This window comes from Patella vulgata, chromosome 1 (genome assembly GCF_932274485.2).
Source record: "Patella vulgata chromosome 1, xgPatVulg1.2, whole genome shotgun sequence".
In the NCBI taxonomy this organism is placed as follows: domain Eukaryota; kingdom Metazoa; phylum Mollusca; class Gastropoda; family Patellidae; genus Patella; species Patella vulgata.
This window is the reverse complement of record NC_065879.2, coordinates 11,636,514-11,657,534: the sequence shown is the minus strand read 5'-3', so window position 1 is coordinate 11,657,534 and position 21,021 is coordinate 11,636,514. Positions and strand designations below refer to the sequence as shown.

General features: G+C 33.9%; 1 protein-coding gene across 6 annotated transcripts; it reads right to left on the bottom strand.

Moving 5' to 3' along the window:
* Positions 1–209: 209 nt before the first annotated feature.
* Positions 210–18,649, bottom strand: LOC126808659 (uncharacterized). 6 transcript variants are annotated; one of them, XM_050533576.2, is made up of 7 exons: positions 18,543–18,649; positions 10,734–11,001; positions 9,223–9,364; positions 7,429–7,588; positions 6,192–6,423; positions 4,873–5,014; positions 210–3,998 (listed from the first exon to the last, which is right to left on the bottom strand). In XM_050533576.2, exons 2-7 carry the CDS (start codon positions 10,991–10,993, stop codon positions 3,960–3,962), a joined length of 975 nt encoding a protein of 324 aa, XP_050389533.1. In that variant the 5' UTR covers positions 10,994–11,001; positions 18,543–18,649; the 3' UTR covers positions 210–3,959. The 6 variants fall into 6 exon arrangements, with proteins under 6 accessions (XP_050389533.1, XP_050389537.1, XP_050389539.1 ...); XM_050533580.2 differs by lacking the exon at positions 18,543–18,649 and adding an exon at positions 16,270–16,327; XM_050533582.2 differs by lacking the exon at positions 18,543–18,649 and adding an exon at positions 16,203–16,224.
* Positions 18,650–21,021: the final 2,372 nt, after the last annotated feature.

Here is a 21,021-nt window from a genome sequence, read left to right as displayed (position 1 = left end):
TTTAATTAATAATTTATATAGCCTTTGAAGCCAGACGAAAGACCTGCAATAGGCAGATGTAGCTCTTGCATAATAATATGTTTAATACATGTTCTGTACAAAATTTAAAAGTATATACATGTTATCATTTTTATTTAAATTATCTCACCCTACACATAGCATACAGAATTTGTTAATTTAAAAAAGATTGCTAAAGCCATATAAAAAAAAAATATTCTAGTCTCAACGCATGACCCGTTTTTATTTTAAAAAATACAGGAAGTAGCTCTACCAAAAAATTAATTTGAATAAATCCTGAAATGTGGCAAAGGCTCATTTTTATCAAGTACACAACCCAGTTAAATGATACTGACAATCATAAATGATACTGAATAATCACACATTCCTGATAAGATGAATATAGTGCCTTGCGCGTTAAAATAAAAACTTCTCTCCCGCGTCAGATTTTATAGTAGGAATTGTCTGAGAACTAGAATATTTTTTTGTATTGCCTACGTGAATTCCCTGAAAAATTATTTAAAGGGGCATTTTGTAAGATTTAGATAAAGAGATGACTGTTCTCGCTATAATATTTCAAAAATAGATAATGCAAAATAAATAAATTCAAATTGCATTATTTTGAGCAAAGTTATCAATGGTTGTAGTGTTGTAGTGTATTGATTGTAACAACTCTACTGGTCATTTGAACCTTAGCCTCGCTTCTCCATTTTTAAATTAAATCAATAAATGGACGAACCGTTTTAGATCTACTTAAAATCGGAGCCATCCGATGGCATCGAGAGTTGATTATGGTCTTTTCATATTAATAAATATCTAATTAATAATTTATATAACATTTAAGGCCCAAAGGAAGACTTGCAATGGGAAGATTTAGCTCTTATATAATGTATCTTTAAGTAGATTACAGTTATAGAAGAATGGCAAGAAAATTCTAGAATAAATAATGATACAATGTGCAAAATAAGTAGCACCATTACTGACCAAAAATACAATAGGAAATCTGTTGAAATTTAAGATAAATCATTAAATATAATGCTATTCACCAGGGGCTTTCCACAGGCACCTGTAACATGGAGAATCACTTAAAACGGATTATTTGCCCCTGAATCGGATTCAGACCAGTTATTTTATAATCTCACACAGTTAATCACAGTTTAATATTGAAAGAGATTTTCCACATTACAGGCCCCTGTGGGGTTTTCCTGTCAAACATTTGTTGTGTTTCTGCATCAAAACAATAGGCTAAAATATGAAACTGAATTAGTAAACAAACCAAGCTGAGTTCATTTTCATCTTTCAAAACAACAATTTAATCGCATAGCATTGTCCCATCATTATCGAAATAAAACATCAGATTCACCCCATTCAATACTTAATGCTGACTTAGAATCAAAGAGGTTCAGCTCTTTTAAACAAGATTATCAAACATCTTTACAAACTTAACAGTTTAATAAACTGTCTAATAACAATAATATAACAGACAAATTACAAATATATATCAAAAACTTTAAAAATAACCAAAGTTGGAATTCAAAATATAATTATTGGAAATGTTTAAATTTGGTCAAATAAAAACAAATATATAATGTGGACTGATGAAATGGTTTGTATGTTGCATATTCTTTATAAATTTGATTATCAGATCCGAGTTCAATTCCAATTCAACAAGAAATCACCTTAACCAGTGAATGTTTATCAATATGAGCAAAACAAAAAAAAAATATTGATGAAGTTGAATGAAAAACAATCATATTCCTGTATCCGTGGTTACAAGCATTATCAGCAAATTAACCACAGCAACATCTACAGTGGTTTCCCTTATTAGTTATCCCCCCTGATTAGTTATTTTTTTTAATAAAATGTTTTTATAAAGAGTTAACTTCCCCTGGGGCTGGTTTCTGGATTGACCCAGAGAAAAAAAAAGAGAAATAGGGGTTTAATGTCCATTCAAAAAAATACTAGATCATTTCAGGTGTCTTTTGCAGTAGTGATGTGTGTGTGTGTGGGGGGGGGGGGGGAGAAGGACTGTAGGATCCAGAGAAAACCATCAAGCACTAGTATCCAGTAGGTGACCCTTAATATGCAAGCTTGGCACCGTAACCATGCCACTCGAGATTGGATTCAGTGACAGACCTTTTGAACTAAAGTGCATGCATTAGACCACATGACCACCAAACCGACATATGGTTAATGAGCTAACAGTGCTTGTTACCACTGCTTCAGGAATATGAGCCGATATGAATACCAAGAAATAGTACAAAAGTGTTGAAAAATATGAGTATGCCACTAATGAGAAATATTACTTAACTCTGCACGGGCAATAAAACCCTTACAATAAAACAAAATAGAAAAAAGAAAAGAAATATAAAAATAATATAAGTTAAAATAAAAAGTTTGTTAAACGACACTCAGATCTCGTTGTATAGTGGTCAATATATTTATAATCATATGATTTAATGTTGAATATATAGAGGTAGCAGCCTACATAATCTTTAAGTGGCATTTAGCCATAGAGAAACACAATTTTTATGGATAACAATCACAAACAATAATGATAAAAGGATAATACCAGTGACTGTTCCCCATAAACATTGTGTTCTGTTAAGGTGTCCTACAGCGTAAGACACAGAATCATTGCCTGGTACTAATTTAAAGTATTTTTATTTCAGTTAAAATGTCTCTTTAGTTTAACCCTTTAGCATCTGGATTGTATAAAACTGCCTGAAACATTTGGCCTGAGTTCACAAAGAATTCTCAGGCTTAAGAATTTACTTAACTTTCAATCACTGTTTATGAGAAATATCTTTGATCCAGAAACACAAAATTTTGTACATAGCTTGTTATTGATGTATTTGATATATTAAAACAACAAAGTTTTATAAAGGTGAACAATGAGTATTTCCTAACTTAAGTCTGAGAATGCTTTATGAACTATTGATGTATTGATGTATTTGATATATTAAAACAACAAAGTTTTATAAAGGTGAACAATGAGTATTTCCTAACTTAAAGTCTGAGAATGCTTTATGAACTAGGGGCCTGTTTCGTCTTGCACAGTGAGTCATATTAATAGCTGTGAACTGTTAAAGAACTGAATACTACTTCTTTGACTTGGGTGGTTTGGGGAGGTCAAGGGGGATGCAGGTTTAGATTTGTTAAAATATGAGCTTAAAAATGTAAAAAAGATCAACTATGTATAATTTCTTATGGAATAGAAATGAGGTTTAATTTAACATCTACTCGACACAAACTAGGTCATTTCGGTACTAATATATTGTACAATTTAATTTTAATAATTCGCTTGCGCATTAGGATCTTTAACAGTGAGAGGAAATTGGAGGACCCTAAAAAAAAACACCAAAAGGTTGGGCAAGCAACTCTACTCCTTGTCACATACATGCTATGGATCGAAACCCTGCAACTTGACTCAATGTCAGACATTACGATTTAAAGCAGAGAGAGAGAGAAATGGGGTTTAACGTCCACTCGACACAAACTAGGTCATTTCGGGACTAACACATGGTTCAATTTTATTTCAATAATTCGCATGCGCGTAGGGGTCTTTAGCAGTGGGAGGAAACCGGAGGACCCGGAGACAACCCACGAGGTTGGATGGGCGACCCTACTCCTTGTCACGTACAACCGTTGAATCGAAACCTCGCCAGTTGACTCAATGACAGACCGTATGATACAGCGCACGAGTGCTAACCATACGGCCATCCAACCCCCGATTTAAAGCAGACACTGCCAGTAAATATAAGTACCAGAGAGCTAAAGGGTTGAACGATAGAGAATCATTTTATTATCTGCATGCTTGGGACTGAACAAAAACAATAATTTGATCATCTGCGAAAAATAAATGAGTCAAGCAGTTTCTGGTGGTCGATCTTGGTTAAAATGTTGAACATCATCACTTCCTTTCTATATACAGTGAACTCCTTTACACATAGTCATCGTAATTATTTAACATGGGATCTTGTACCAGATGCAAAAGTCACCTGCAAAAGAAGATTAATTTCATAATTATGCTTTATAAAAATAAAAGAATTTGAAGAAAGCATGAAGAAGAATTTTCACGGATCAGCTTTATTCCTGTATATTTTAAATGCCAACAATTGTGGAAGCTGGAATCTCATATATATGCCATGGTGTGTTCTGTGGTTTTTGTTAATCCATAGGCCTAAGCAGTGGATCCCTGTGGTCTTTTATAAAAGAGAGGGTTTAACATTCATTCAACAAACAAACTGGGTCATTTTGGGACTAACACATGGTTCAATTTTATTTCAATAATTCATGTGTGCGTAGGGGTCTTTAGCAGTGGGAGGAAACTGGAGGACCTGTGACCCTACTCCTTGTCACATACAAGTTGGGGTTGGATGAATTACTTTTCTGCACATTATACCATCTAGCCACCGAACCCCCCTGTACCCTGGTAAAGGTGAAAAAACAAATAGGTGAATGGAAAATCTCGGCCAACACCGGAATCGAACCCATCACATTCTAGTTAGATAGTCAACATTACATTCACAGAAATAAAATGGGGTTTAACGTCCTACTGTTCTGTACCAGCTGGCTTACTGAAGAGAGGCTTACACCATACAGTGTGCTATGAGGGCAATTTTGCCTGGACAGCATCTCTACATCCTACTCTTATATCGATTTACAACTGTCAAGGGTTCTTTTACATGCACATCATGTGTATATGGAACGTCGGTTTTTCATCCCATCTGAACGACTAGAAAACTGTCCTGGTCAGGCCCATCACCACTGATAAGGGGAAACCTCGTCGGAAAATTGTGAGGAACTTTCTTGGCCACGTTGTAGATTGGTGTTGTGTGGTCATCATAGTAAAACAGAAAAAGAAAGTTTTACCTTTTCTAAAACAAGTTCTTCAGTAATATCTGATAATTCATTGGCAAATATATTGACATGAGCTGGTCCAAATAACTCATCCATTGTTCCACGATGTGTTGAAATTTTAGCCCTTGTCATTGGTTTTACTTTAGTTCCAACCCTGTAAAATATCAAATAATGTTTGAGGTAAAATAAGCACACTTATAATTACTTGATCCAACAGACTCATTTATCAAGTACTGCCCGAGAATCAATCATCCCATTTACTCTAATATCAAATACTGTCAAAGATCAAATCATCCCATTTATACCATTATCAAATACTGTCCAAGATCAAATCATCCCACCCATTTATTCTAATATCAAATACTGTCAAAGATCAAATCATCCCATTTATACCATTATCAAATACTGTCTGGAGATCAAAACATCCTACTTACTCGACACAAACTAGGTCATATGGTTCAATTTTATTTCAATAATTTGCTTGCACGTGAGGGTCTTTAGCAGTGGGAGGAAATCGTAGGACCAGGAGAAAAACCCACGAGGTTGGACAGACGACCCTACACTTTGCTTACTCTAATATTAAATACTGTATAGAATCTGGCTTCAAGTTCACAAAGCATTCTCAGACTTAAGTTAAGAATTTACTCAACTTTCAATCACTGTTTATGAGAAATATCGTTGATCCAGAAACACAAAACTTTGCACATAGTTTCTTATTGATGTATTTGATACATTAAAACAACAAAAGTTTTATAAAGGGCTATATTTCAGTTAAAATAAGGCGAACAATTTTGAGTAAATTCTTAACTTAAGTCTGAGAATGCTTTGTGAACTCGGGGCCAGGATGATGCTCTGACTGCCAGATTGATTTATGGCTAACAATAAGAGAACAATGGAAAGATATTATTATACAAGCTTTGTTTTTTGTATTATTTCAATGTTTTCCTAACAACAATTTTAAATGCCTTTACAAAATGAAATGAAATGGGGTTTAACATCCTACTATACTGTGATAATGAAGATGGCCTACTCTTATATGGAATTCCAACTGCCAAGGGATCTTTTACATGCATGCCAATGTATACACGGGACCTCAGTTTTTCGTTCCATCCGAACGACTAGACAGCTGTCCTTATCAGGTCCTCCGTCTTGCATCACTGACAAGGGAAACCACGTCAGAAAAACATAATGAACTTTCTCGGTCAATGCAGAATCGAACACCTGACCTCCAGGCTAATGAGCCATTGTCTTACCCACTTAACCACGGCGGATTCAAAATGCCTTTACAAGCAACAAATAAGATATCAAAGTCAAAATATACATGTACTTACCATATTATATAAACAAATTTAACAGTAGTAATATCATCAATTTTATCAGTAACTCTGTATAAACCATACATAACTTGATCGTCTACTAAATTCTCTCTCAGTTCATCTACAGTTCCCTCCCCTTTACCAGCTACTATAATTGGCATCTTGGGATTATTATCTTGATAACAGGCTAGAAGCCATGATGTAGGATCCTCGTTATCTTGAACTAAACTGATATATTCTCGTACACCTGTAATATAAATATGAAATAAAAACCATATTACAGGTAATTATAGCTGTGAAACTAACCAGGTCATTTTGGGACTAACATATGGTATTCTTTTATTTCAATAATATGTTTGCATACAGGTAGCTTTAGCAGTGGGAGGAAACTTTAGGGTTCACAAGGTTAGGCAAGTAAACAAGAAGAGTCAAAAACCTTTTAAGTCTGGTAAGATTTTGAAGTGAAGCCTTGGAGGTAATCCTACTCCTCTTTTAAACTTAAGTATGCAATCGAAATGACACTAAACTTGCGCACCAATGATCTAAAGCATTTGATTATTTGTCCACACAACACTCTAATAGTAAGTGCAGGGGGACTTCACTCAAAATTGAAAAACAATCAAGAATATAACATAGTCTTGATTATCCATTTTTGCATTTAATCATCAATGAGCATTGAGCAGCTGATCGGATTCAAATCTAGTGAAAATCGAACACATAAGATGGCATCGAGAGTTGATTAAGGTCTTTTCATGTTAATAAATGTCTAATTGATACTTTATATAACATTTCAGGCCTAAAGAAAGACCTGCAATAGGCAAATTTAGCTCTTGCATAATGTATGTTTAATCTTTCACTACCTGCTGCTACATGTACATATAAATACTGACTAGCCCTGTTCCCTATCATTGGCTCAATGGCACGTGCATTGTTTACATAAGACCTTACTGGTTCGGGCGAAATGGAGCCTTTTACTTTTTTTAATACCCATTTACACTAAATAGGAAATAATTTTTACCTACAAATACGTCAAACGTCTTTGTTTTTTTTTTTAAATAAATAAAAAAAAAATTTTTAAATTTAATTTGTCTGAGGAAAAAAGTTAATATTTGTGGCTCATTAAGTCGCATCGATGTCATCCTTATCAGTGATAGTTTCAGCCTAGCGAATATTCACTGTGGATCAGTGTGGTTGTTACCAAGTAGGGGTTTACTGTATACAGACATATCAATATGAAGATTAAAATTCAAACCTGGATCTATTTCAAGATTAGCTCCTGTCTTTGATATCTCATTGACACCAAACTTGGCTCCTTGATTACGTTTTGGTAGTTGTGTCTGGGTGAAGCCTCGTTCCTGTCGTCCTTCCGTTGTTTCGATAACCTTTGATTTAGTTCCTGATGTTTCTTCAAGCTGTTTATGTAACAATTATAATTTACAGTAAAATTTGTAAATGCCAAAAAAAATAACCAGTTTGAAGTTTTATAAGAAATAGATAAGATTTTTAATTGCTAGAGAGAGAGACTGGGTGTTTAACGTCCACTCGACACAAAATAGGTCTTTAGAAGTCTTAACATATGATACAAATTTTAATTCACTCGTACTTCGAGATATCCAGAGGACCCAGAGAAAATCCACAAGGTTAGACGCAGGCGACCTTATTCTTTGTCACATACAAACCTGAGATTGAAACTAAGTTACTTGACTTAATGACAGACCTCATGATCTAAAGCGCACACTTAGATCATTCACCCACCCAACCTCCAATTTTTAATTAAATATATCGTTTCATATTGAGCTGAGATTCTGAAATGAGTAACAAAACTGTGAAAATAAGATCTCCAGCAAATATTATATTATTGTAGGTTGCATTCAAAACCCCAAGACCATGAGATTGAAAGGAGAAAAAATTGAATTTAAAGTTCCACTCAACAAAATTTGGTGATAACAGGGGGAAAAATGGTTTCTATAATTTATTTACACAGTGTGCTCTGTTCTGTTCCACTGAGAGACGAAATGGAGAAACAAGAGATTGATAATGATGTTAATCATAATCAAACCCATGAACTCAATTACTGTAAAAGGAATAGTTATGTAAATTTGAGGTAAATGTTTGTTCAGCAATCAGAGAATGATGTTCACAAATATTCTCTGTGAATTTTTTCATCTTGCTCAATTAGAGCATGCCTGAAAATAAGACACCTATCACAGACAATGCCTGGCACAAAATTAGTTTCCTTCAGGTACAATTCCTCTGGTGTTATACAATAACAGATTTTTACACAGTTCCTGCCTCTGACTCACTACATTTTATGCAGAAGTATCATTCCGTTTATTTTCACTGACTCCAGCATGTTCCTGAAGCAACGACTGAGACCCTACATCTGGATGTTTCTAGATTACTTCACAATTCCTGAAATTATAGCTACGTTATCCACAGACACGTAAACAGTAGTGTCCAATCAGAGGTTGTGACATATAGTGACCTCCACGGAAACCTTGACATTAAACGAACCTTGAATTTTGCATCTAGGTAGACATTTTAGCTTGAAAGTGCGAGACTTGGTATTCGCGACGATCAAGGAATCTGATAGGCTCACACGCTGGGCTTTTACCCAATTGAAATTAGTGACGAAATATGCATGGTATTACGTGAGATCAAGCCTTCTATTGACGATGTGATTCCAGTTGCCTGCCAATGTGCATCTTCTGGCATCACTACTACTCTTGTCTGCCTTATCTAAAAGGCACCTGGTTTCCTCCCACTGCTAAAGACCCCTATGCACAAGCCAATTATTGAAATAAAATTGAACCATATGTAAGTCCCGAAATGACCTAGTTTCTGTCGAATGGATGTTAAACCCCATTTCACTCTCTCTCTATTTTCACTGACAATTATTATTATATATTTGTTTTGTTCTAATGTTTCTAAATGGTAACAAAATGGCGATGATGGCTGTTTATATATTGCTCTGCCCAATAGCCAACTAAAACAGGGGCCAGAACCTCCACCTCATTATATATAGTTGAAATCATAAGATAGTTACCTGATGAAGTATTTTTTCTGTATTAAAATCTTCGACAGAGCTTATTTCTAATAACATGTGATAAGGATTAAAATGTTTTTCAACACTTCCTTTTACAACACCAAATCTTCCTTTCTTCTGTATAGGTACTTTATCTCCAATCCTTATAAAATATAACAACAATTAGTTTAATATAATATAATAACCATATAATTAGTAAGTTCAATCCTTAGAAACTATAACAACCATCTTATAGTAAGTTCAATCCTTATAAAATATAACAACCATCTTATAGTAAGTTCAGTCCTTGTACCGTAACCAAATATAACAGCCATCTTATTAGTAAGTTCAGTCCTTATAAAATATAACAACCATCTTATTAGTAAGCTCAGTCCTTGTAAAATATAACAACCATCTTTTCAGTCAGTTCAATCCTTATAAAATATAACAACCATCTTATTAGTAAGAGAGAGAGAGAGAGAAATGGGGTTTAACGAACACTTTACACAAACAAGGTCATTTCGAGACTAACATATGGTTTATTTTTATTTAATAATTCGCTTACGCATAGGGGTCTTTAGCAGTGGGAGGAAACCGGAGGACCCAGAAAAAAACCCACGAGGCCGGACAGGCGACCCTACTCCTTGTCACGTACAACCGGGGATTCGAAACCACGCCAGTTGACTCAATGACAGGATGAATGGTTAGCGTGCGCGCGCTGTATCATAAAGCCTGTCAAACCATGCCAGTTGACTCAATGATAGGCTTTATGATACAGCGCACGCACGCTAACCATTCAGCCACCCCCCCCCACCTTATTAGTAATATATATCAACCACCTCGTAAGTAAGTTTAATCATTCTAACATATAATAACAATTTTATTAATCATTCTAAAATATAACAACTATCTCAATAGTACATGTAAGTTCAGTTCAATCATTATAAAATATAATAACCATATAATTAGCAATTCAATTCTGACACAATCTTTATAATCACCTAGTATAAAACATAACAATAATCTTCTAGCTAATAAGTTCAATTCGGATAACAAAATTATCATCTAATTCAATCCTTTTAAAATATAATCACCATTTAGTTCAATCTTTTAAAAATATATCAACCATCATTTAGTTCAATCCTTATTAAAATATATCAACCATCATTTAGTTCAATCCTTATAAAATATAACAACCATTTACATGTACCATTGGTTGATTCCTTATAAAATATTACAACAAACATTTAGTTCAATCCTTATAAAATAAGTTCAATTATTATAAAAGATAACAAACATTTAGTTCAATGCTTATAAAACATATCAACCATCATTTAGTTCAATCCTTATAAAATAAATATAAATACTCATTTAGTTCAATCCTTGCAAAATATAACAACTCATTTAGTTCAATCCTTGCAAAATATAACAACTCATTTAGTTCAATCCTTATATAATATAACAACAATCAGTAAGATTTACAAATAGAAAGTAAATGACGCATAAACAAACAAAAATATATATCTACTTACCATCGAAAATAAACAAATTTAATAGTCAGTGACATATCAAATTTAGTTTCGTATCTGGCAAGAACATACATCATCTGGCAATCATCCATGTAGGAAGCTATCTCGTTATTATCCTGTCCCACTGTCACCACATTTATCCGATTTTGATCTCCGTCCACATGACCAACGATCACGTATGTATCGGAAGTATTGTCTGATCTCACAGAATGAAGTGCTTCCTTAAATGCGGAGCCGTCTACTACTTCGACCTCTACACTCATCTTTTAGCCTGAAAAAAAGAAAGGAAATAAATTTAAGTCCATTTAATACTTTTCTTCCATTGCTTTCGAGACCCAAATCATGGTTACATCGTATGCCGTGTCAAGAGCTAAAACTTGTACAAGTTTTTAACTTTCAGCCAGTCAAATTTCCAAATCCTTAAAATATTTTAGTTTGAACTTTTGTGAATACTGCCCCAGAAGCGACAACATCTTGAGGTAACTGTAGAAGATACAAACATCATTTACACTTCTGCTGTCAAAAAACTCCAAATGTCAAGCTGCATTTGCACAGACTTTGTTAAACATGTGTTCCTTTCAAAAATGTCTATCCCTTTTAAATTCGGTTGTGTATGAACCCCACATTCGAAACAGAAGGAGGAGAATGCACTAAAATATTGAATGCATTCACAGTCGGATTCAAGACAAAATTCAAGTCACAGAATAAAACTTAGTAAGTTGTGTTTCAATAATCTGTTCACAAACAATAGATACGATACAGTGTCTGTCTAGAGAAAAGCTTCAAGGGTAAAAAACACACTTGATAGGATCGTGTGAAGATTTTAACTGAGGTGTCTGGGTAAATATTAAACCAAACATATCCTACATAACTTCTGTACTGAAAGTTTGAACAATTGCAACAATCAAAGATTTTAAATCAAGATTTAGTAAAATTTTATATTTTTTACATCATATTAACAATCAACAAATTATAGAAATAAGATTTAGTAAAATTTCATATTTTTATATTATATTAAACATACATTATGCAAGAACTAAATCTGCCTATTGCAGATCTTTCTTTGGGCCTGAAATGTTATATAAACTATCAATTAGATATTTATTAACATGAGAAGACCTTTATCAACTCTTGCTGCCACCTTATGTGTTCGATTTTCACTGGATTTGAATCCGATCTGCTGCTTAAAGGGGAAGACCAACGATTTTCAATAAGGTTTCCATAAATAATAAATATATATTTAGAAATAATCCCTCCTATAACATATGCAAAAAATAAATTGTAAGTGAGAAATTAATTTTTATTGATACTGGAAGTGACGTAGTTGGTTCGACACGCTCACTGGTCACTATAGTAAACATACAAATTTGGAGTAAGTTTAGAGCTGTATTTTGTGATCGTTTCGCCGTTTGGCAGAAAATCTGATGAAAGGTAATCTTTATTAGGATATTAAGAACAAGAACTTACGGTATTTTGAAAGTATAATATACAACGCGTTTGTGTAAATTAAGTTTCTAAACCGGACACTGTGACACAATTTAAGCCACATGGCTAATTGTTTACATCACGTGATAGCTGGCACGTGACAGATATTAACCGAACACAAATTGGCGACCTATTCGGCTAGCGACCTTTTCGACCGATCCAGCTGGCAACCTGTTTGTTGGCAACCTATTCAGAATAAATTCAACAGTCGCCCAAACTCATCTATTTTTATCAACCAATAAAATCCAACGTAACGTCTATCAAATGAAAGTAGAATATATTATCATTTATCCATTCCTTTAGCTCAGAATAGAGATGTAATTTCGCATTATCTTACAAAATTCTGGACATCCAACTAAATATATTCCGAAAGCTGATTAAATAAGCTTTCGAAATATTATTAGTAAAAGTTGGCACAATCATATTAAAGGGGTGCGCTCTCATTCTGAATAGGTTGCCAACGAACAGGTTGCCAGCTGGATCGGTCGAATAGGTCGCTAGCCGAATAGGTCGCCAATTTGTGTTCAGTTAATATCTGTCACGTGCCAGCTATCACGTGATGTAAACAATTAGCCATGTGGCTTAAATTGTGTCACAGTGTCCAGTTTAGAAACTTAATTTACACAAACGCGTTGTATATTATACCTTCAAAACACCGTAAGTTCTTGTTCTTAATATCCTAATAAAGATTACCTTTCATCAGATTTTCTGCCAAACGGCGAAACGATCACAAAATACAGCGCTAAACTTGCTCCAAACTTGTATGTTTACTATAGTGACCAGTGAGCGTGTCGAACCAACTACGTCACTTCCGGTATTAATAAAAATTAATTTCTCGCTTGCAAATTATTTTTTGCATATGTTATAGGAGGGATTATTTCTAAATATATATTTATTATTTATGGAAACCTTATTGAAAATCGTTGGTCTTCATCTTTAATGCTCATTGATGATTAAATGCAAAAATCGAAAATCGAGACTATGCTTTTTATCGTACGACTTTAGTAATGATGATAGAGGCTAGGCCTAAAATTCAATAGCTAATATCTCAGTTCAAAGTGGAGCAATTTGACTGAAATGTTCAGTATATTCTCTTTACATTATCTAGTTATTAACTATTATAGTGAGAACTGCCTGCTCTTTATTTAATCTTCCATAATGCCCCTTTAAAGGGGCATTATGGAATATTAAATAACGAGCTATTTCAAAAATAGATAATGCTAAATGAATAAAATGAAAATTTCATTCAAATTACATTATTTTGAGCGAATTTTTCAATGGTTGTAGTGCTGACAAGATGTGTGCATTGATCGTAACCACTTTACTGGTCATTCGAGTCTTAGCCTCGCTTCTCCATTTTTAAATTAAATCATTAAATGACCGAACCATTCTAGTCTGCTTAAAATCGGACCCATCCAATGGCATCAAGAGTTGATTATGGTCTTGTTGTCATGTCAATAAATGTCTAATTAATAGAACATTTAAAACGTGAAGAAAGACGTGCAATAGGCAGACTTAGCTATTACATAATGCATAATGTATGTTTAACAAGACAAAACCAGAATATCAATGGTATATAATCACTGTTTAACCCAGGTATTATTTAATCTTGTGTATCTAGCACTAATTTAACAATTAAAAAAAATATTTTAAATAGGATTCAGTAATATTTGATAATATTTTGTATCAAATTATAATTGTAATTTTTAAAACAAGATTTAAGGCAATTTGATAATATCTTTTACGTCACATTAACAATCAACAAATTTTTGAAATATGATTTAGTCAAATTTTATAATATTTCAATTTTCTATCATATTATTGTAATTTTCTTAAAAAAAAATCAGTGTAATTTCATAATATTTTACATTATATTATCATTGTAAATTTTAGGCATTTTACATGTATGTCACACCAAATAACACCAGATTTATTGGTATTGATTGCAGTAGTGATCAAAATGCAAAGTGTTAAATAATATATGAAATACAATGCAGTATTATCATTTTGTCTGCTACAGCATTCCATACTTGTAACTAAATGTAGGGTGGTTTTGAGTTTGACAAAACTGTGGAATGTATTTCTCCCCTTTGTGTTTTTTCGAAGAGATCAAAAAGTTTAAAATTTCCCTTAGGTATTTCCTCTTAAACAAATATCAAACCTGATATCAAGCAAGTCAATCATAACTTTATGACCTGTACAGCTGTAGACTATAGCCTCTATAATCCAAGATAAATACTGTTTTATGCTGGAAATATCATAACCTACGATCACACCAATATAATGAAAATAGACACATTCTGTGTAGTGTGCTATATGAGTGAAAAGACGGGCATATGCCATACAGTGTGCTATGAGGGAAATTTTGCCCAGGCAGTGGTGCTACAGCCTACTCTTATATCGAATTCCAACTGGGAAAGGATCTTTTACGTGCACGTCAATGTGTACACAGGACCTCTGTGTTTTTCATCCTTTCTGAACTACATGTACTAGACAGCTGTCCTTGTCAAGCCCTCCATCCTGCACCACTAACAAGGGAAAACCACGCCGGAAAATCATGAAGAACTTTCTCAGCCAAGACCGTGATCGAACTTGCGACCTCCAGGCTTGCAAACCAGCGTCTTACTCACTTAGCCACTGGGGCTCCTGGCCTATAATGAGTAATAAAAAGTAAAAAAATACCTGTGTAGCACCACAACATTATAACGACAAAATGTCTAAATTTCCAAATTATGAAAAATGTTGTTATTGCATGCACTTTGTATAGATATAAGCACTGAAATGAAATGAAATGGGGTTTAACGTCCCACTGTTCTGCTCCTAAACTGGGCTAATGAAGACGGGCATACGCCATACAGTGTGCTATGAGGGAAATTTTGCCCGGGCAGCGGCGCTATGGCCTACTCTTATATCGAATTCCAACTGCCCAGGGATCTTTTACGAATGACTAGACAGCTGTCCTTGTCAAGCCCTCCATCCTGCATCACTGACAAGGGGAAACTACGGCGGAAAATCTGGATGAACTTTCTCGGCCGATGCAGGGAACGAACACCCGACCTCCAGGCTAGCGTGCCAGCATCTTACCCAATTAGCCACGTGATCCCGAGATATAAGCAAATACTGGGATTTAAATAATAAAAGATACAATAAAAATAATAATAAACCTATATTTATACCACATACTGGGATGTAGAATTTATCCTATTTCCTATGTAGACAGTCATAAATATAATAATGCATATATATAGATATACACTGAAAAAATTTTAATAAACTGTACAGTAAACCAGGAAATAAGTAATATAATACGACATACTGGGAAGTAGAATTTACCTTTATTCCTAAACATAAGTAAAAATACAACTTGAATAATATAAGCACATTCAGCGATTAAAATAATAAAAACAACATGCATATTATATTCTTTAAGTGGCACTTAGTAACTGGGTAGATAAATAAACTATAACACATACTTATGGATAAACAGCTACTGATTTATTTAGGCGACGTTTAGAAGAGTAATCTCTCAGTTATCAAGCTAATACAATACAACAAAATGTGAAGCAATATTATTATATATATATAGACAAAACTATTAGCACATACTGAAATTCAAATACCAAAAACACAAGCTTACAGTATGTCCGATAACACAAAATATGGTAGAGCAAGAAATAAGTAATATACCACAAACTGGGAAGCAGAATTTTCGTAACCAGACGTCAAAATAATTAAAATGCACAGTATATGTATATTCAAAAGCACATACCAAAAACCAAACAATAGAAGACCAACTTACAGCCTGTACTATAATACAAGTAAAATGACAATAAGGTAGTAGGCCATCAACTACAAACTGGGAAGTCAAATTTATCTATTATTCCTATTACCGGTATTCAACACAGTGATTCAAATAATCAAAAACACACAATCGACAATCAGAAAATAAGTAATATAGACTACTACAAACTGGGAGCAAGAATTTACCTTTATTCGTAACGTCAAAATAATTATACAGGTATATAATAATATATATCTGAACAAGAAACCCTACCTGTTTAACAAGGTGTTTGAGTTAATGATGAGTCACACACAATGAGGATAGTACAGGTATATTATAAGATAAACAACAGGTAGAAGACAGTTACACAAATCTATCTTGTCTTTTAACCTATTGTTTATCAATGCAACAGAAGACATGTCCTTATATGGTAAAACACCCAAACAACATGCAAAAACTTTATGAGAAATTTCTCATCACAGTAATCTACCTGAATAATTTACCTGTAGGTACATTGTACATGTTTTTATATAAATAATGAATGTCTAGTCATATAAAAATTAATTTAAAGAGAAGTCTTGGCCCAAGACCAGTGTTTTAAATTACTGGTACCTTAATCAGCAAGATACTTTTTCCAAAGAATTCAAATTTTATTCCAATTTTCTTAATATATTTTATCATGTTTTTACACTCCAGATCTATAAATCTAACTGTTGGTCAAATTTTTACATTATGGAATATTATGGAATATTTTGTATGGGTTTGGAGATTGACCCTATTTCATATCACAGACTTAAGTTTATTAAAATACCAACTTTCAAATGATAGCTGTGGGCAGACATAGAATACACACATGTAATACCTCGCATAGTTCACATTCTTACCACATGGTCATTTGATCATTGGTAAAATAATGATGATATTTGTCAATGAACTTTAAGCTCGGCTGACATACCATACACTTAAAGAGAGAGGGAGAGAGAGAGAGAGTTTAATGTCCACTCGACACAAACTAGGTCATTTTGGGACTAGCACATGGTTCGATTTTATTTCAATAATTCGCTAGCGTAGGGGTCTTTAGCAGTGGGAGAAAACTGGAGGACCCGGAGAAAACCCATGAGGTTGGACAGACGACCCTACTCCTTGTCACGTACAACCGGGGAATTGAAGCCACGTCAGTTGATTCAATGACAGACCTTATGATACAATTTTTCACCAATCATCTTGTAAAGATTTTATTTTGTATATTAACATGTAATTAATTGTCTGCAATATCATGATCACTTAGGTGGAAATGGACGTTAAATAAAGCTATTTCACACACCATGGATCACTGCGTTAGTTTTATTCGTTTAATGAATTTTGTGACAGTCAGTTTAATGGTACATGTACAAGTACAAGCAAGGTGATGGGAAAAGTTAAGTATGAACGCATAGTTCATTATCTTAAAGGAAGACGAATCTATTTTTTTATTGCTAGCATGCCACTGCCCGAAACAACCATTGATTTTATCAAAATCTTCGAACGGTATTTATGTGGAGTTGCACACAATAATATATTTTAGTGGGAACTGACCAATTTTTGGCTGCTCACAATCCGAAGGAATGGAAAGAAAAGTATGATCGCACAGTTGAATTACCTTAAAGGAAAGCAGTAGTGAGAATTCAGAAACACGTAGCCTACATTGCACTTAATAAAATATTTAAAAATCTGTCAACTGTTTGTTATAAATGTATTTATCTCACTTATACAAAAATAACACTGAAGTTTACGGTCATTACCGCAAATATTTTTGGACAGTTGACATATAGCAAAGATTATCTGTAGACTCAAACTGAAATCTTATTCTTAGCACACACGTTAATTATGCAGTGATATTGAAAATTATTTGAAAAATCATTACAGACAAAGTCGATAGAGGACAGATATCTAACATCCTACTTTGATCCTTAAACCATCGAGTAATAATCAGTGCAAAGTTGACGATCTGCACACCAGCTTGATAGGTGCAGATTACAATCGGAGTATACAGGGTCCAATCTGTGTGGACAAAGTGGACTCGGCATGAGCCCAACAGTTACATCCATTCACTTTATATTTATATATAGTTAATATAGTGGGCTATGTGTTTCAGTTTATTGTTTTATCCAAAAATTCTGCATCTGATGTATATAGGCTTAGAACTTTTTTTAGTCATTGCCAAATCACTGGAGCAGTATAAACCTCTAAAGTTAAAGTCAGATCAGGTCAGTCTTCCCAACCTCCAAAGGGCTAATATCTAATATAATTTTGGTGTATTATCAAATTTAATAGCATTAATCTATAATTGTAATTATTTAGTTACAAATGAACTGCCAATGCCAAAAAATATTAAATTATAGATAATATGATCATTTACAGAAATCAGAATGATTAGAATTAGAAGTGTGAAAAGCAGTAGAAAGCGTCAGAAATGTCAGATAACTACCATATTTGAGGTCGAGTCGACATGCCACTGTCTTATTTAGACAAACACAAAGGTAAAGGTAAACAGTGATTATATTTACCTGAAGCGTGTCAGTGTTTACCAATAAGATTAGACAGCTTCTCTTCTCAAACACAACTTCACCACACCCCATTTAATACTAGATTATCCGGTCTTACTGGATCAGACACAAAACAGAGTTATTTCCCTTATACCAGACAGTATCCTGCACATTTTTTAAACTAAAAAATGCTAGGCTAGTTATGTTTTTCAAGGTAACTCGTGTAAAACAACTAAGTGAGTTACAGATTACGATAAATCCCACAGCTAAAAAAAAAATCAATTATAATCCGAAGGATAACACACAAGGTGTCTTTGAGTCCATTTCTCTTCCCCCAAAGTCCATATTTTCCAGAGGTGTCAGACCCCTTAAGAAAAAAGAAAAGAAGGTTGTGGGCCAGTAGCCTATATGTTTGCCACAATTACAGAACTAGTTAGTATAGGAAATGAAATGAAATGGGGCTTAACGTCCTTCTGCTCTGACTGGACTAATGAAGTAATACGCCATGAGGGAAATTTTGCCTGGACAGCGGTGCTATGGCCTAGGGCCTACTCTTATATTGAATTCCATCTGCCGTCATATAGTTCATAGCTATTCACCGAGATCCTTCAGACTGCCAAATGAATGCTGTTTTTAAGATACGTGTCGTTGTAAATTACCTATCTTCCCCTAAACCTTTTGTGAATATTCAGCCGTAGTGGCTTAGTGATAAAAGGTGCTGGTTTAGTACCGGTAACCAAGATGCCCCAAGTTTAATCCTGGTGTTGACCAAGAAAATTTCTTGAGATTTACTGGCATGGTTTCCCCCATGTCAGTGGGCCAGGATGGACCGGAAAGGGATAGGTTTTAGTTGTTCGGATGATATGAAAATTGCCCTGCATGTAAACGAAACTTAGACTGTACGAATTCAATGAAGGGTACGTCCCATTAGCCCACCAGGTGGTGCCATTTTCAATCGAAGGATTGATCTCATTTTAACTCCGAACATCTTATCAAACCCTTCACGTAATACCCTGCATATTTCGTCTCTAATTTCAATTGGCTACTCACCCGGCTGGGTACCTCCCAGATTCCTTGATAGAAAATGTCATCTCGATTACCGGTACCAAGTCTTGCAGTTTCCAGCTAAAATGTCTACCTGTGATAATTGAGTTGCAAAGTTCAAGGTTCGTTCAAGTCAAGGTTTCTGTGGAGGTCCCCATGTTTGATTGGCCTCTGCATGATTGGGCACTTGATTGGGAGATAACGTACGTATAAGTTCGGGAATTTCTGACTAATCTAGCAACAACTAGATGTTGTAAAACTTGGGTCGTTGCTTCAGGAACATAGGGTGGTGCATGAAAAGTAGTATGTTTAACACCATGTTTACATTGGTTTTTCATATGATCTTTTTGTGAATGGTATTTACAATTACAGATACAACTTGAATTTAATGAAATATTTTATTCATAGATTAAATAAAACTTAAACAATACTAAATCCAGTGTTAATGTACAAATGAACAATAAATTCATGTATTAATGTCAAAAGATGATAATTTTAATTAAAGATACATTATGGAAGATTAGATAAAGAGCTGACAGTTCTCACTACAATAGATAAAAACTAGATGTAAATGGATTATGCGGAAAATTTCAGTCAAATTGCTTCACTCTAAGTTGAGATAACCTTATTTTAAAATCTCTGTAGCCTCGATTGTTATTATTGCCGCTGTCACAATAATTAACAAAATCTCGAATATCCATTTTTACGTTAAACTGCAGATCGGATTCTTATCCAATGAAAATCGGCCATGGATTGTTGATTATGGTCTGGATAAGTTAATTAATGTCTAATTAATAATTTAGGTAATATTTCAGGCCTAAAGAAAGACATGCAATAGGGAGATTTAGCTCTTGCATATAATGCATGTTTAATAAAGGAACACTGTATGATGTATGTCTGTTTTCATTAACCTAATCGGTGCGGACGTTAAACCCCATTTCATTTCATTTCAACTTATAATAGACATGTCAGTAAAAAAATATATAAAACCTGTCTGTAATATATATAAGTCATGAATTGCCAGTTTTTAAAATTAAATTTTTTTCTTAATCTTCAGAAAAAACGTGTTTAAGGTTTAAATAACTATGTCATCAGTGGTAATACCAAATCAATACTCTATCCTGAGACTATTTGTTCCAGACTTGAGCCTATTCTCTTGGTAATACATTTACTATTAAATATTTATTCAGATAGAGAGAGAGAGAAATACTTAATACACAGAGAATTTCCGCTTGTTCGATTAATTTAAGGTTATATGTGTTGATAGCACATGATTGATTAAGGTTGGGTTTTTTTTAACAGCTGCATGCATGTTATTCGATTGCATTGGTATTAAAGAGCTATTACAATTTGAATTGATTTTTTTTTTTTTTCAATATAGTCACATCAGGGTTGCTGAAATTCAAGAGAGAGAGAGAGAGAGAAATGGGGTTTAACATCCACTTGACACAGACTA

Bases quoted from the DNA above. Each gene is read 5' to 3' on its own strand.
- LOC126808659 (XM_050533576.2), bottom strand. From the start codon at position 10,993: ATGAGTGTAGAGGTCGAAGTAGTAGACGGCTCCGCATTTAAGGAAGCA. The intron at 6,424-7,428 runs GTTTGAATTTTA...TTTATATTACAG, and splicing joins TAATCTTGAAATAGATCCAG to GTGTACGAGAATATATCAGT. The intron at 3,999-4,872 runs GTAAAACTTTCT...CTTCTTTTGCAG, and splicing joins AAGAACTTGTTTTAGAAAAG to GTGACTTTTGCATCTGGTAC.